Source organism: Hylobates moloch, unplaced genomic scaffold (assembly GCF_009828535.3).
Source record: "Hylobates moloch isolate HMO894 unplaced genomic scaffold, HMol_V3 SCAFFOLD_22, whole genome shotgun sequence".
In the NCBI taxonomy this organism is placed as follows: Eukaryota; Metazoa; Chordata; class Mammalia; order Primates; family Hylobatidae; genus Hylobates; species Hylobates moloch.
This window is the reverse complement of record NW_026652297.1, coordinates 3,068,273-3,082,598: the sequence shown is the minus strand read 5'-3', so window position 1 is coordinate 3,082,598 and position 14,326 is coordinate 3,068,273. Positions and strand designations below refer to the sequence as shown.

General features: G+C 48.4%; 1 protein-coding gene across 2 annotated transcripts in view; it reads right to left on the bottom strand.

The window, feature by feature from the left end:
- Positions 1-2,437: 2,437 nt before the first annotated feature.
- The window catches only part of ARF3 (ADP ribosylation factor 3), a 21,883-nt gene continuing 9,994 nt past the window's right edge, over positions 2,438-14,326 (bottom strand). For both annotated transcript variants that reach the window (XM_032144185.2, XM_032144186.2), the window contains exons 2-5: positions 7,189-7,429; positions 6,239-6,349; positions 5,894-6,018; positions 2,438-5,347 (exon numbers count right to left, since the gene is read on the bottom strand). In XM_032144185.2, coding sequence (XP_032000076.1) covers positions 5,186-5,347; positions 5,894-6,018; positions 6,239-6,349; positions 7,189-7,336 — 546 coding nt within the window. In that variant the 5' untranslated portion in view covers positions 7,337-7,429 and the 3' untranslated portion in view covers positions 2,438-5,185. The remainder of the gene's footprint in view (positions 5,348-5,893; positions 6,019-6,238; positions 6,350-7,188; positions 7,430-14,326) is intronic.

The following is a 14,326-nucleotide window of genomic DNA, read 5'->3' as shown; positions in this document are numbered from 1 at the left end:
GAAAAGGCTGAGGCACAAGAATCACTTGAACCTGGGAGGCAGAGGTTACAGTGAGCCGAGATCACGCCACTGCATTCTGGCCTAGGTGACAGAGACTGTGTCTCAAAAAAAAAAAAAAAAAAAAAAGCTTTTCTTAATAGTATTACTGCTGCCCAAAGACACCACTCCCTACACTAAGCAGCAGCAATGGAAGGGGTGTCCCCCAACTCTCATTACCCAACGTGGTACACTACAGATATCCCAAAAGGATTCCACAGCATCCCGGAAATGGATCCCCAGACCCCTCCGAGTTCAGTGGTTTGATCTACTCTTAGCAGATGCCTAAAAACATCGAATATACTAAATACATACTTGTCAACTTCCTGCTGTAACCAACCTAGGCGCTTGAACTGGAAGTGGTGTATGCAGTGAATCCCCAGAGCCTTCAGACCTTATACCTCAAGGCTGAGAAACCCACACGTAAGTTCATTCTCTGTCACTGCCCCTGTACTCTGCAATGAAGGGCAGGGTTTTGCCCTCCATCCCACCTTAGCCAACCTAAGCCCTCCCACTGGCTTTCTACAGGCTCATTGGGGAAGCTCCCTTGCCCAGATTATCCTGAAGTGGACCCTGGGTCCAAGTCTTCCGCCAGTCCATGACTGATGCTATGCATGTTCTGGAAGATGGGATTGCTGTTTGTCCTAAGAGCTGGGTGCTAAGCATTTACCTCCCAGGTTCAGTCTCCTCTTCATCCCGTCCCCTCAAAAGAACTGGAAGGTTTCAGCAACTGCCACAAGAGGGCTCCCCTCTACTTCCTTCCTGGCATTCTAAATTGAGTGCTAAGGGACAGATGGGAATAGGTCATCCTCTTCCCCAAGTTGTTCAGGGGTCCAAAGACCCCCCCCACTGGCCCACCATTCACCTAAAGTCCTCTCCATTATCATTATGAGAGGTTGTAGCTCTGAAAGATATCTATTTGCTAATACAGAAATAAAACACCTGGCCAGGCGTGGTGGCTCACGCCTGTAATCCTAGCACTTTGGGAGACTGAGGTGGGCAGATCACCTGAGGTCGGGAGTGCAAGACCAGTCTCACTAACATGGAGAAACCCATCTCTACTAAAAACACAAAATTAGCCGGGTGTGGTGGCGCATGCCTGTAATCCCAGCTCCTCAGGAGGCTGAAGCAGGAGAATTGCTTGAACCCGGGAGGCAGAGGTTGTGGTGAGCCAAGATCATGCCATTGCCCTCCAGCCTGGGCAACAAGAGCAAAACTCCATCTCAAAAAAAAGAAAAGAAAAGAAAAGAAAAGAAAACACTTGGGAAAGATACTCTTATCAGCACCCTGTCACCAAGCAGAACTTTGGAGAAGCCTGGAAGGAGGAAAGTGTCATCTGATCTTGAGGAGTAGGTGGGTCATGTTCAAAGTCATTGGGAATGATAAGACATGTCTGGTTGGAGTAGTTTGAGAGTTATATATGGGTAGAAGCACTGGTCCTTGAGGGTGATGGCCTATTAATAACAGAAGTGCTGAAAAGGAAAATTGGCAGGGGAGGCAGCAGGGAAGTAACTGAATACAAATTATATGTTTCACACTGGTACTTGGGGCTCTCAAACTTATTATATGCCTAAATCCTATCCCTTTCCCTCAACAGCAGGCTGGGAAGACCTCTGTCCTCAAAGCTTAAGAAAATATTAAGATTGGGGAAGGCTTGCATGGCTCACCCAGACCTCACCCACCCTAAAGGTAGCCATCCCTTTCTTTGCCTGGAGCCAGACACTGGTAGCAGGGGAGGAACAGAATAGTGGTGGGAGTGCGATGGGAGGATGGAGGCTTTATGGAAAAGGTCCATTCCTCAAGACATTTGTGGGATCTCTGGATGAGGCTTGGCATCCTGACAATGAAAAACCACACGCCTGAAGTAGAGCTGATGCAAGGCCATCAGTTTTAAGAAGGATCAAGGTCATTACATTGCCCAGACGTTTATCCTTCATGTTTATTCACTGCCATAGTCCAGAACTAGACTAGTGAGGGGGTCTCTGTTCAAACTAGAAGCACCTCATGTGCAAGGCTGAAGAGATCTGAGAGTAGAGGCACATGGGGCCCTCCAAGTTCAGGGCCCTTCAGCCAGTGAAGTCCATACAGTCTACCAACAGGTGAGAAATACAGCCGATTTCAGGTTTAAATCCTTTAGAACTAGAGGAGGAAAGTCACAAAGCTCTCAAACTCTGGTGCCCAAATCATTTGGGCTCCCCACCGCGGCGTATGATGGGAAGAAATAACCAGTGTGGAGTGGGACTAAATTCCTCCATAACCTTACTCTCTATCAATCAAGTGTGCCTTTTACCCCTTTGCTGAAAGAAGGAGCACTATGGAGAGAGGGACCAGAAACAGGACTCCCCTCACCGTGAAACTACTGTTCCACGGCTGCTGCACAGCAAAGATGAAGGTCTGCTCCAAAGCTGCATAAAACAAGTTTAATTTCCAACCAGGGTCACAGTCATCGCGTTATCCCACATTTTGAGCAAGGATAGAGAAGGTGAGTTATTAAACATATACAGTCTACATTCCAGAGGAGGAACTGCAGTTACCACTATAACACCACAGACAAACTTTGGGGTGGGGGTAGCAGGGAGTCCTCAGGAAGCAGAAAGCTGGAATCAGGGAAAGCATAAAATTAAACCTACCAGAGGAGAGGAGAGGGAGTGGGCAGAAATGGAATGAAACACCCAATCCCAAAAGAGCTGTTAAGTGAATGGGAATGTAGAAAGGACTACCCCTGCCAAGGGCTTAGCAGCCAGGGATACTACCAAGATCACTTACTGCCCCCTGCTGGACAGATCTGGGGCAGCACCAAGGCAACCTCCTAACATTTTCAGCCCCAGATTGGTCCCTGGAGCCCCCCAAAAAACAAGGTGAGGGGTGAGGCCTGAAGTGAGGAAAACCTATTTAGGACTGGCATCTAACTAGAGAAAGTCAGGGAATGAGGCAGGAGAAGAGGCAAAGTCCTCATGAACCACAAAGATAGAGTGGAAAATCCTAAGTAGGAAAAAATACATGGAAAAGGGCAAATGAGCAACAGCAGTGAATGAGTTGAGATTGAAAAGGAAAGAGTTCAAGGAAAGAGAGACAATGGGGCAGGACAAAATAAATCGGAGGAAATAGAGCAAATAAAAAGTATGGAGGGAAGCATCTGTGGGGCCAGGGAAATGAATACATTTTTAAATGAAATAGAACCTCCAACACCCCCCCTACAACCACCACACACAAACACACCCACACCCACACCCACACCCACACCCACACACACAGGCCTAGAGAGCAAGATACCTGCACACACCTGCTGCATCCCGGGTAACACATCACTAAGTAACTGGCACTGAGGGAGATACCCCTGGAACCTCTCTTTCACAGTTCAATCTTGGATGGGGTTACTAATATTGATCCACCTGCTATCGACAAAAGTGGCCAGGAAACCTGGCTCCATGGAGTGGAGCTTGGGACAGCCCTACTGGGAAGGGGTCCCTCAGCCATGCTGTGGGAGGCCCTGGGCCCTGACCTTAGCAGAAAGGTTATGGGCAGCTGTCTCGGAGCTCAGGGCGCAGCCAGCACACACATGAGCCCACAGGACAGCCACGTCTTCACAGAAACTACAGAAGTCAGGACCCAGGCCAGGACCTCAGGGACAAGTGCCCCCTGCAGATGGAGAGATGCAGTAGCAGCAGCTTCTGAACAACTACATAATAATGCGGGGAGAACCCTGAAGACCACTGCATCCTACAAGCACTGACAACCACTTCAGGATTTTATTTCCTCCACTCTAACCCCCAGATCCATTTATGAGAAGTGGGTGAGGAGGGCAGGGGCACGGAAGGTGAAGGGACAGCAAGGATGGTCTGATGGCCTGGAAACAATAGAAAATCTGCATCCTTTAGCATATCTTGGACTAGAAAACAAGAGTTGGAGAAGAGGGGGGTTGATACTAAGGTCAGCTATGTCACCCCACTTCCCAGCTCCTCATTAGAACACCTAGTCAGCCCTGGTCAGGCCAGTAGGAGTACTAGGGTGAGAAAATTCTGACCAAGGACAGATGAACCATCCAACCCCAAGATCAGAAGGGTGGTGGGGCACTGGAAGGCAGGAATGGGATTGGTCCATGCCTCACCTTCTCCTACTAACAAAAGAGAATGAAGATGGAAAACCTGAGGCCTTCACCTCCCTTCCCCCAATGCCCTGGGTCCCTAACACACACCGCGGACTTGCCATCCCCACCTCTCAGTCAAGCTCCAGAGGAACAGATCTGAGGATGGTGGGGGAGGATCAGTTGAACACTCTAAGCTGATAAGAGTGAGTGGGTTCCTCTCTCCTTCCCAACAGTAAGGCAGAGCAGAGTGGCATCTCCTTGGGAACAGTCATCTAGAGATAAATGCCATCCTCCAGCCCTAAGAAGGGTAGAGAGAAGAGTACAAGGAAAATGGTGGTGGAGAATCCATCATCTGTCCTATCATCCAGAAAAACCTACCTGCAGAGAGGAGGGTAACCAGTCAAAGACTGGGGCAGTCCGGCCTGACTAATGCCCTCCCACCTTCTTCCCTTAATCTCACCAACACGGAAGGGGCAGATGACAGGCTCCAGTGGGCAGTGTCCTGGCTGCAAGCCCTGAGCTTCACTCCACCCCCTCCCCGCTCCCCCCGGCCCCCACAAATATATCTCTCTATACATGTATATACAGGCGCACACATGCACGCAAACACAGAGTGGCCCGTGCAATTTCCATGTAGAACAGGGAGAGGGTGGCGAAGGAAAGGTAAACAGGGAGTAGAAGGGCTTGTGGGGACAGGGAAAGGACTCAGGTGCCAAGAGGACAGCAACCACTGCCAAACAAAGAGAATACCCCACTCAACCTCCCGAAACCCAGAGGGTGAGAGAGAGAGGGGCCACCCCATGAAACCGTAACAACTTTGTTTTTGTTTTAAATCCAGTAAATTGGAATGACTCATCATCAGGACAGCAATTAGGGATTGGTCATATAGGTGGACAGGAAAAACGAGGGGAAGCAGGGGAGGCAAGGCTCTTGCTGGGCATGCGGACATGATACCCAGGGCCCTGGCCACACTTGCAATGGAGAGGAAGGGGTAGGACTGGGGCAGGGTGACAGTAGGTATGTCAGGGGTGGGTGGGGCGCTTGGTTAGGGCTGTCTGGCTCTCACTTCTTGTTTTTGAGCTGATTGGCCAGCCAGTCCAGGCCTTCGTACAGCCCGTCCCCGCTGGTGGCACAGGTGGCCTGAATGTACCAGTTACGGTGACGAAGGGAATGCAGGCCCAGCTTGTCTGTGATCTCAGCAGCGTTCATAGCATTAGGCAGATCCTGGAGCACGTGGGAGACACATAAAAAGAAGCCTCAGGATTTTTTAAAGGCTTCTAGAACACCCATCTACCAAAGAAATGTGTACCAGCACCTTCCCCTCCTCCTTTATTTTAGGAAACCCAGAACAAGATCCTAAGGAGCTACTTTGGATTTAGTCACCTAGAACTCAAGATCCAAAGCACTAGAGGTCACTGTACTGAAGAATTGGAAACCAAATACGAGGTTGGTGGGGAAGCAAGAGACGTGATTCAGACTGACCAAAGAATCAGGTCTGTCTGACAGCAGGAGTGAGGCCAATTCTCCTAAAGTAGATAATAGGCAAGATGAAAGAAAGATTTGAGGCAATTCCTGAGGACTGAAATGTTGCTAAATAAAGCTTGGGGTAGGGCACAAGAAGAGGGGCATAAAGAAGCCAAGTGCTCAATTTCCCACACTCCTAACATTGACAGCATACTAAAAGGGTTAACCATATAATAGGCCCAAGAGCCAACAATTTCCACAGCCAGTTTGCTGTCTCCCAAATTCAGGGGTGGGAAGAAGTCTCACCTGTTTGTTTGCAAAGACAAGGAGTACAGCATCCCGGAGCTCGTCCTCCGCCAGCATTCTCATCAGCTCTTCCCGGGCCTCATTTACCCGCTCCCGATCATTGCTGTCGACCACAAATATCAACCCTAGGAAGGCAGAGCATGGGCTGCACTAAGATGGCAGGTAACCCCCTCCCCCCAACCAAAAGACCACACCTGCCTGACACCCTCTAAATATTTGCTCCCTTTCCTCCCTTTCTTCTGCCCCCAGGAGCTGCAGCAGGGTAACAGTTGGCCACCCATAAACAAGAAAGACAGCCACACTCTCTGCTCATACCCAACCAACCCACGCTAGGCCTGGGCATACCTTGGGTGTTCTGGAAGTAGTGTCTCCAGAGGGGTCGAATCTTGTCCTGGCCACCCACATCCCATACTGTGAAGCTGATGTTCTTATACTCCACTGTCTCCACATTGAACCCTTTGGAAAAAAAACAGGCAATGGCCACTTGGCCTCAAACACTAGCCCCGCAAAACACCACCACAATGAGTTTGGTTCTGCTTTCCCCCAGTGGTGGCCACGACACCAACAATGGAACAAAAGCTAAGGCTTCCTCAGACCTGATAATCGTTAACCTAGCAGCCTGAAGGCCAAAATGAAAACCTAAGAGAAGTCGAAGAGGATGAGGAAGGTTGGTTGAGAGGTTCACAGTTGCCTAGGTAATGTGGGCCAACTTTCCTGACTTTTCCACTCAGTCTTTGGTGCTCCCTCCTACAAAATGACTCAACCCTACTCCAGTACTTTGGCCATCAGAGTTGGTCGGCCTCAGCTAAGATATGGGGCCTGAGAGGCAGAGTGAAGAAAGGGAAGTAAGCTGGCATCCTGGAGCCCCAAAGGCAGAGCCAGCTGACAATGCTGACTGGAGCCCCCATCTACATGGCAAATGTTCTCCCTCCCTTCAGCAAACTGTAACCAAGATTGGCCACCAAAGATCTAAACCCAAGTAAATCCAAGCCTTTGGCAGGAACATCAAAGCCTTTTACCTGCTTTCCAAACAACACAGAGAACAAACCAACTCCGTGCCTGAGGGCAACTGTTGAGTGCCAGGCCATGGAAGTTCCCGCATCAGAGCCAGGTTAGGTGGGCAAACAGCAGCCTCAGCACCTGGTAGTAAGCTAAACAACACCGCCCTCTTTTCTGAACCCCACAAATTGTATGGACTTGCCTGGGGAGAAGAGGCCAGGTGGGGGAACCAGGAATAGGTCCCTGCCCTGCCTCGGCTGCCGGCATGAAAGCCCACATCCAAGCTGTGCTCTTACCAATGGTAGGGATGGTGGTGACGATCTCCCCCAGTTTCAGCTTGTATAGGATGGTGGTCTTTCCTGCAGCATCCAGGCCCACCATCAGGATGCGCATCTCCTTCTTCCCAATCAGGCTCTTGAGAAGGTTTCCAAAGATATTGCCCATGATCACAGCAGCTGCTTTCTGGGGACAGTGGGGCCCAAGTAGGGGCAGTGGCAGTCTGGTTTTGGCCTGGTCCCTGCTATGGAAGACTTGATCCTAGACAAAGGAAATGTAACATCGTACCATCATTTGCTTGTCAGGACTTCCACGTAAATAGAATTTCCCAAGGTCATGGCTAGAGTTCATTCATGACAAACCGAGAGCCTGAGGGGACTATAAATACCAAGGCCCACTCAGATACATACTGAGTCTTTGGGAACAGAGACAAAGCAGTAAACACTAAGGATCCCTGCTCTGCCAGTAATCTAACCGTGTGACTCTGGGCAAGTTACTTCACTTTTCCATATCTGCACCTGTAAATGGAAGGGGGATTGAACTAGATGATTTCTGAAGTCCCTTCAGTTCTGACATTCTACCCTATACCCCAAGGCATTGCAAGATCATTAATGCCCCTCCTTCCCCTAACCTTACTTACCCTGAGACTTCTGGCAAGGGTGGGAGAGGAGGGAGTGGAATGAGGAGTGGCTCTCTGTGACTCCTGACAAGGTTCAGGCTTGCCAGTTTCCCAAGGTTTATGCTCTCTCCTCTAATCAAGAGACTCTGCCTCTTCCCTTCCTATATTTTTGCAACTCCATCTTTCTTTCACACCAAAATAAATGAGGAATAAGAAAGCCGCACTCTTAAAAGAGGCTGATCCTTTACACTCTGTGGAATGCCAGCTGCTAATGTTGTGCCCTGTTCAAACAACAGTGCACTGGGAGTAGAGAGGTGGGGTATGGCGGGGCTACCCCTTGACTCCTCAACTAGGTGCATCCTTGGCTTACTGTGGCCCGTCCAAGGAGGGGGCTGTCCCACGTGGTTGCTGCAATGAGGCAGTCATCTCATTGGTTCTCTGCTTCTTCCCTAAGCCTTTCGGCCTATTCTCCATATAGCATCTAGGGTGGTTTTAAAACCAAACTCAGGTCATATGTTTCGTTTGTTCAAAACCCTCTCGTGGCTTCATAGCTCCTTTTCAGTAAAACCCAAGGCCCAGACCATGGCTTACAAGGTCCTACATGACCTACACTCCCCTACTTCTCTTATGAGATCTACTACTCTCTCTTTGCTTACTCCACTCCAATTCCCCAACACTTTCCTTTCCTGCCTCAAAGCTTTTTTTTTTTTTTTTTTTTTAAAGAGGTGGGGTCTTACCATGTTGCCCAGGCTGGTCTCAAACTCCTGGGTTCAAGCAATCCTCCTGCCTTAGCCTCCCAGGGAACTGAGATTACAAACATGAGCCACCATGCCTGGCCCAAAGCTTTCATATTTGCTATCACCTCTGCCTGGAATGCTTCTCTCCCAGATAACCATCACAGATTACTCCTTCACCCCCTTCAGTTAGTTGTCTGTTTCAGTGTCACCTACCAAAGAGGCCTCCCACAACCACATGTATAACACACACACACGAAGACACACACCACTCCCTACCCCATTTATCCCACTTTACTTTGTTCATAACATTTATCACCATCTGATACATTATATATTTATTTCTTGCTGATCGTTTTATTCTGCCTAAGATATCAGCTCCTTATGTGTTTTGTTCACTGCTCTGTCTCCAGTACCAAGAATAGTGCCTAGCACACAGTACTTGAAAAACTGAACTAATCCCCAGGGTCTCTACTGACTTTACTGACAGCTCACTCAGACTGGATGCTATGCCTGGTATATGGTATGCACGTAACAAATACCTGCTGAGGCCAAGCGTGGTGGCTCATGCCTATAATCCCAGCACTTTGGGAGGCCGAGGCGGGTGGATCACCTGAGGTCAGGAGTTTGAGAACAGCCTGGCCAACATGGTAAAACCCCATCTCTACTAAAAATACAAAAACTAGCCGGGCGTGGTGGCACACTCCTGTAGTCCCAGCTACTCAGAAGGTTGAGGCAGGAGAATCACTTGAACCTGGGAGGTAGAGGTTGCAGTGAGCCGAGATCATGCCACTGCACTCCAGCCTGGGTGACAGAGCAAGAATCCATCTCAAAATAATAATAATAATAACAACAACAAATACCTGCCGAAAGGATGAACAGGACCAAAAGAATCATTATGAAGGTATAAAATGTCTATCTGCTCACCCCAGCCATCGCCCCAACAGACAGAATCAAAGATTCATTCATTCATTCCCTTTCTTCTTCCCTCTCTTCCCTGTGGCACAGGATAGCCACAGAAATGCATCTTTGAAACAATAATAAAATGAGGATTCAGAATCACCCATACAAGCCAGTTCTCTGTGCCTGCAGGAGGCATGTGTCAGCGGGCAGCTTATTCAGCAATCACCATATGCCAGCTGCTGGCATTCTCTACAGAGTCTGGGAACCAGAGACACACACACACCCCAAACTCAGCAGCCAAAGGGACAGGTCAAGACAAAGTGCATCCAAACCCAAGAATGTGAAAGGTGGACGGGGAGGAATCCTATTTACAAGCTAACGCATGGGGGTTTGGTGGGAGTTTGGTTGTTTTTACAAAAACTTCTGACATTTCCCCCACCACCCTTCTCAGTTTGCAGCAAATTCCAGACTAGTGCAACTGAGCCAGATCAACAGTCCCCGAGGACCAAAGTACTAGTTTGTCCGAAAACACAGAAACAATGAGTGCTTATGAAGTGTTTCATCTTCAAAAGGCCTCCCCAGACAGCCACTAATGAGCCAGGCGTGGCACTCTCAGTAGGTTCCCCAGATGAGCCCCACCCCTGACCTAGAGGGTTCACACACCGGGAAGAAGGGCTAGCTCAACCTTAGGGTTCAACTTCAGCCAAGCCACCCGCTAGCCTTCCTCCCTACTCTTCCTGCCTCAGCGCACCCAGGTGGACAGTCCTGAGGACCCCTGAGCGACCTACCCAGCTGAGAACAGCTCTCACCAACCTTGGCAATTTGTAGTAGTGATTTTTGGTTATGCTACTAACACCTCATGAAATGTAAACCTTTCCCAAGTTCTCCTAGTCTTCTAGCCTTTATTCTGCCTCTTGCTCAGGCAGCCTTTCCTTCAGCTCCAGATGACACTTTGCTTTAAAGGTTTGGTATCATCAGGCTTTGGCCCAGATTCTGAATTAAATTTATGCCACACATTTATCTTGCTGTCCTTTAGGACTGAAACTATTGCTGATTAAATGCTTACCAACTGTGAGTATAGTGGTGGCTGAAAAAGATACAGTAGCCAATATGCCTTGCCCCAGAACACGGGTACACTGTCCTTTGATTTGCTTCTTTGTTTGGCTGTCATGCTGAAGTCCTGGTTCAAAAACTGATCCCAGTGTTACACCTATTATTTCCTGGCATGCCACATCAAGGCCTTACTTTGAATGACCTTAACCACTCAATGTGGCACTTACTACCTTGTGGAGTTTTTCTTCTTTTATAAGTCTGTGTATTTACTGTCTCCCCCGTTAAACTGTGTGTTCCCTATATGCAAAGACTATGTCTACTTATTTTGAATCTGTCCTCCCTCTAGTGCCAAGTCAACTGTGGGGGTTCAATTAAGCACATTGGCTGATTTAAGCCTCATCTGAGGATGTCCTTATATTATTTCCTCTGTCCAGTAGGATTTGGTATCTCTATGTAATGCACAGAGAGTTGCTTAGCTATCCTGTCCATTCTCAGCCATTTTCCACACATATTTGACCCAGGACTGGTTTGGGAACAACATAAAAGGACTAGAAGACTAGAATTGGTGGGATTCTCTCTTGCCATTTAATATACAGTGGGACTGATAAAATATCTAAATAGCTGGCCGGGCATGGTGGCTCATGCCTGTAATCCCAGCACTTTGGGAGGCTGAGGTGGGCGTATCACCTGAGGTTGGGAATTTGACACCAGCCTGGCCAATATGGTGAAGCCCCATCTCTATTAAAAATACAAAAATTAGCTGGGCATGGTGGTGCGCGCCTGTACTCAGGAAGCCGAGGCAGGAGAACCACTTGAATCCAGGAGGCAGAGGTTACAGTGAGTTGAGATCACGCCACTGGCACTCCAGCCTGGGTGACAGAGGGAGACTATCTTTAAAAAAAAAAAAAAAAGAAAAAAAGGCCGGGCACAGTGGCTCACGCCTGTAATCCCAGCACTTTGGGTGGCTGAGGTGGGTGGATCACCTGAGGTCAGGAGTTCGAGACCAGCCTGGCCAACATGGTGAAACCCTCTCCCTATTAAAAACACAAAAATTGGCCAGGTGCGGTGGCTCACACCTGTAATCCCAGCACTCTGGGAGGCCGAGGCGGGCAGATCACGAGGTCAGGAGATCGAGACCATCCTGGCTAATACAGTGAAACCCTGTCTCTACTAAAAATACAAAAAAATTAGCCAGGTGTGGTGGCAGGCGCCTGTAGTCTCAGCTACTCGGGAGGCTGAGGCAGGAGAATTGCTGGAACCCAGGAAGTGGAGGTTGCAGTGAGCCGAGATCATGCCATCACACTCCAGCCCGGGCAGACAACAGCAAGACTCTGTCTCAAAAAAAAAAAAAAAAAAAAAATTAGCTGGGCGTGGTGGTACATGCTTGTAGTCCCAGCTACTCCAGAGGCTCAGGCAAGAGAATCGCTTGAACCCAGGAAGCAGAGGTTGCAGTGAGCCGAGACTACGCCACTGCACTCCAGCCTGTGTAACAGTGAGACTCCGTCTCAAAAAATAAATATCCAGTAGCTATCATGTGTCTCCCTGGCACAGCCCAGGGCCTTGAAACTAATAGACGTTATGACTCCTCTTTATTTTTTTTTGAGACAGAGTCTCGCTCTGTCACCCACACTGGAGTGCAGAGGCAGAGGTTGCTCATTGCAACCTCTGCCTCCCAAGTTCAAGTGATTCTTGTGCCTCAGCCTCCCGAGTAGCTGGATTACAGGCATGTGCCACCACGCCTTGCTAATTTTCATATTTTTAGTAGAGACGAGGTTTTGCCATGTTGGCCAGGCTGGTCTCAAACTCCTGGCCTCAAGCAATCCACCTGCCTCGGCCTCCCGAAGTGCTGGGATTACAGGCATGACCCACCACATCTGGCCATGACTTCTCTTTAAGTATAATCTGGAGCTTGACTTAAATGAGCATTTCAAAGGGGATGCTGGCTTTCTTGTCTTGGTTCTCCCAGTCCCTTGCTAATACCAGAGAGCATGCTGCCCCACCACCAAGATGGTAGCAGCTTTCAGCTTTGTGCCATGAATACCAATCTTTGGCTATACAGCCTATTCCCACTTCCACAATACATTCCTAGAAAAGCACTAGGAAGCAGAATGGCAAAGCAAACAAACCGTGAATTGTTTCTCCATGTATTATATAGCCTATAGTTACTCTCTTTCACCACAGATGGTACTCCTGTGTTGACAGGGCAAAATGCCAGGGTTCCATTGGCTGTTGGATACCAACAGTCAATCAGCAGTTAAGACTGAAAGTGAGTGGCTCAAGATGAAAAATGGAATATACTAACATCTCTATTAAAAAGAAGATATCTCCAGGTTCTGTTTTACAGTCAGAAACTTTATTATCACAGGTAAAAATAACAATAGGAACCCAAATATGTGCTCTAGTACAATATGTGTGGGACACTGCAGGAATTCAATTAAGCACATCAGTTGATTTAAGCCTCATCTAAGGATATCCTCACTTGAGGACAACTCATTGCTCCCACCTCATCCCCCGGGGAGAAGCAGGCTGTTGCTGTAACTGGCTACTCAGCCATCTTTCCTTACACATGTTGCAGGAACGTGTCTGCCTCAATCTCCAGGTGCTTTTGAGAGTAACACATCCCAGTCGGCCACACATACTCCCTCTACCTGATTCCAGTGAATGATCCAAGAATGTGCTATGAGACACCTCTGAGGGGACTCCTGATCTGGCACTACCTCCTCCTCTTCAGCATCCAGAGGAAGCAAGACCAGGGTCTCCCAAACCCTCTGCTGCCAGGCAGAGTGCAGTAAAAACAGCTTTGTTCTTAGATAATTTTCAAATTGAAATATCACTAAGAGATGCTATTTTTAGCACAGCTAACCAAATAGACCAATACAATTTAAGGAAACAAAAGCAGAGTATGCCTGTACTGAGTTTTCTTGGTGCAGCTGGCTTGTGACCTGTGTAAACTCCAAGTTTTTGTCTCAAGAGCACTGAAATCAGAACACAAGAACTCCTAGATTATATCTTAACAATTTCTACTAGACTTAAAGATTTCCCAAAGTTAAGAAATAGCTTCTGATACCAGCTTTCATCCATTCATCAAACTTTTTTTTTTTTTTTTTTTTTTTTTGAGACAGTTCGCTCTGTCGCCCGGGCTGGGGTGCAGTGGCGCAATCTCGGCTCACTGCAACCTCTGCCTCCCAGGTTCAACCGATTCTCCTGCCTCAGCCTCCCGAGTAGCTGGGACTACAGGCGCATGCCACCACGCCTGGCTAATTTTTTGCATTTTTAGTAGAGACAGGCTTTCACCGTGTTAGCCAGGATGGTCTTGATCTCCTGACCTTGTGATCTGCTCGCCTCTGCCTCCCAAAGTGCTGGGATTACAGGCGTGGGCCACCGTGCCCAGCCTCATTCATCAAACATTTATTGGGCATACTGAACTAGGGATACAGAGAGGGAGACAGTTTCTGCCTTCATGAAACTCAGTCTTTAATGGAAAAGACTAGTAAAGACAGGATTACAAAACAGTGTGAGAGTAAGAGTAAAGCACATAGTATTATGTGGACAGAAAGCTGGAGCAGTATATCAACACTGAAGGGTAAAGAGTGATTCCAAAACATAATTCTCAGGTCACACCTGAGCTGGCTCCTAAAGGAAAAAGAGGAAGTACTCAGACAATAAAGAGGGAGTTGGGCAGGGGAAGTGTGTGCAAAGGCATAAAGACTGAGCCAGGCACAGCAGCACACACCTGTAATCCCAGCACTTTGGGAGGCTGATGCAAGAAGACTGCCTCAGCCCAGGAGTTCAAGGCCAGCCTGGGCAACATGGCAAAAGCCCACCGCTACAAAAAAAAAAAAAAAAAAA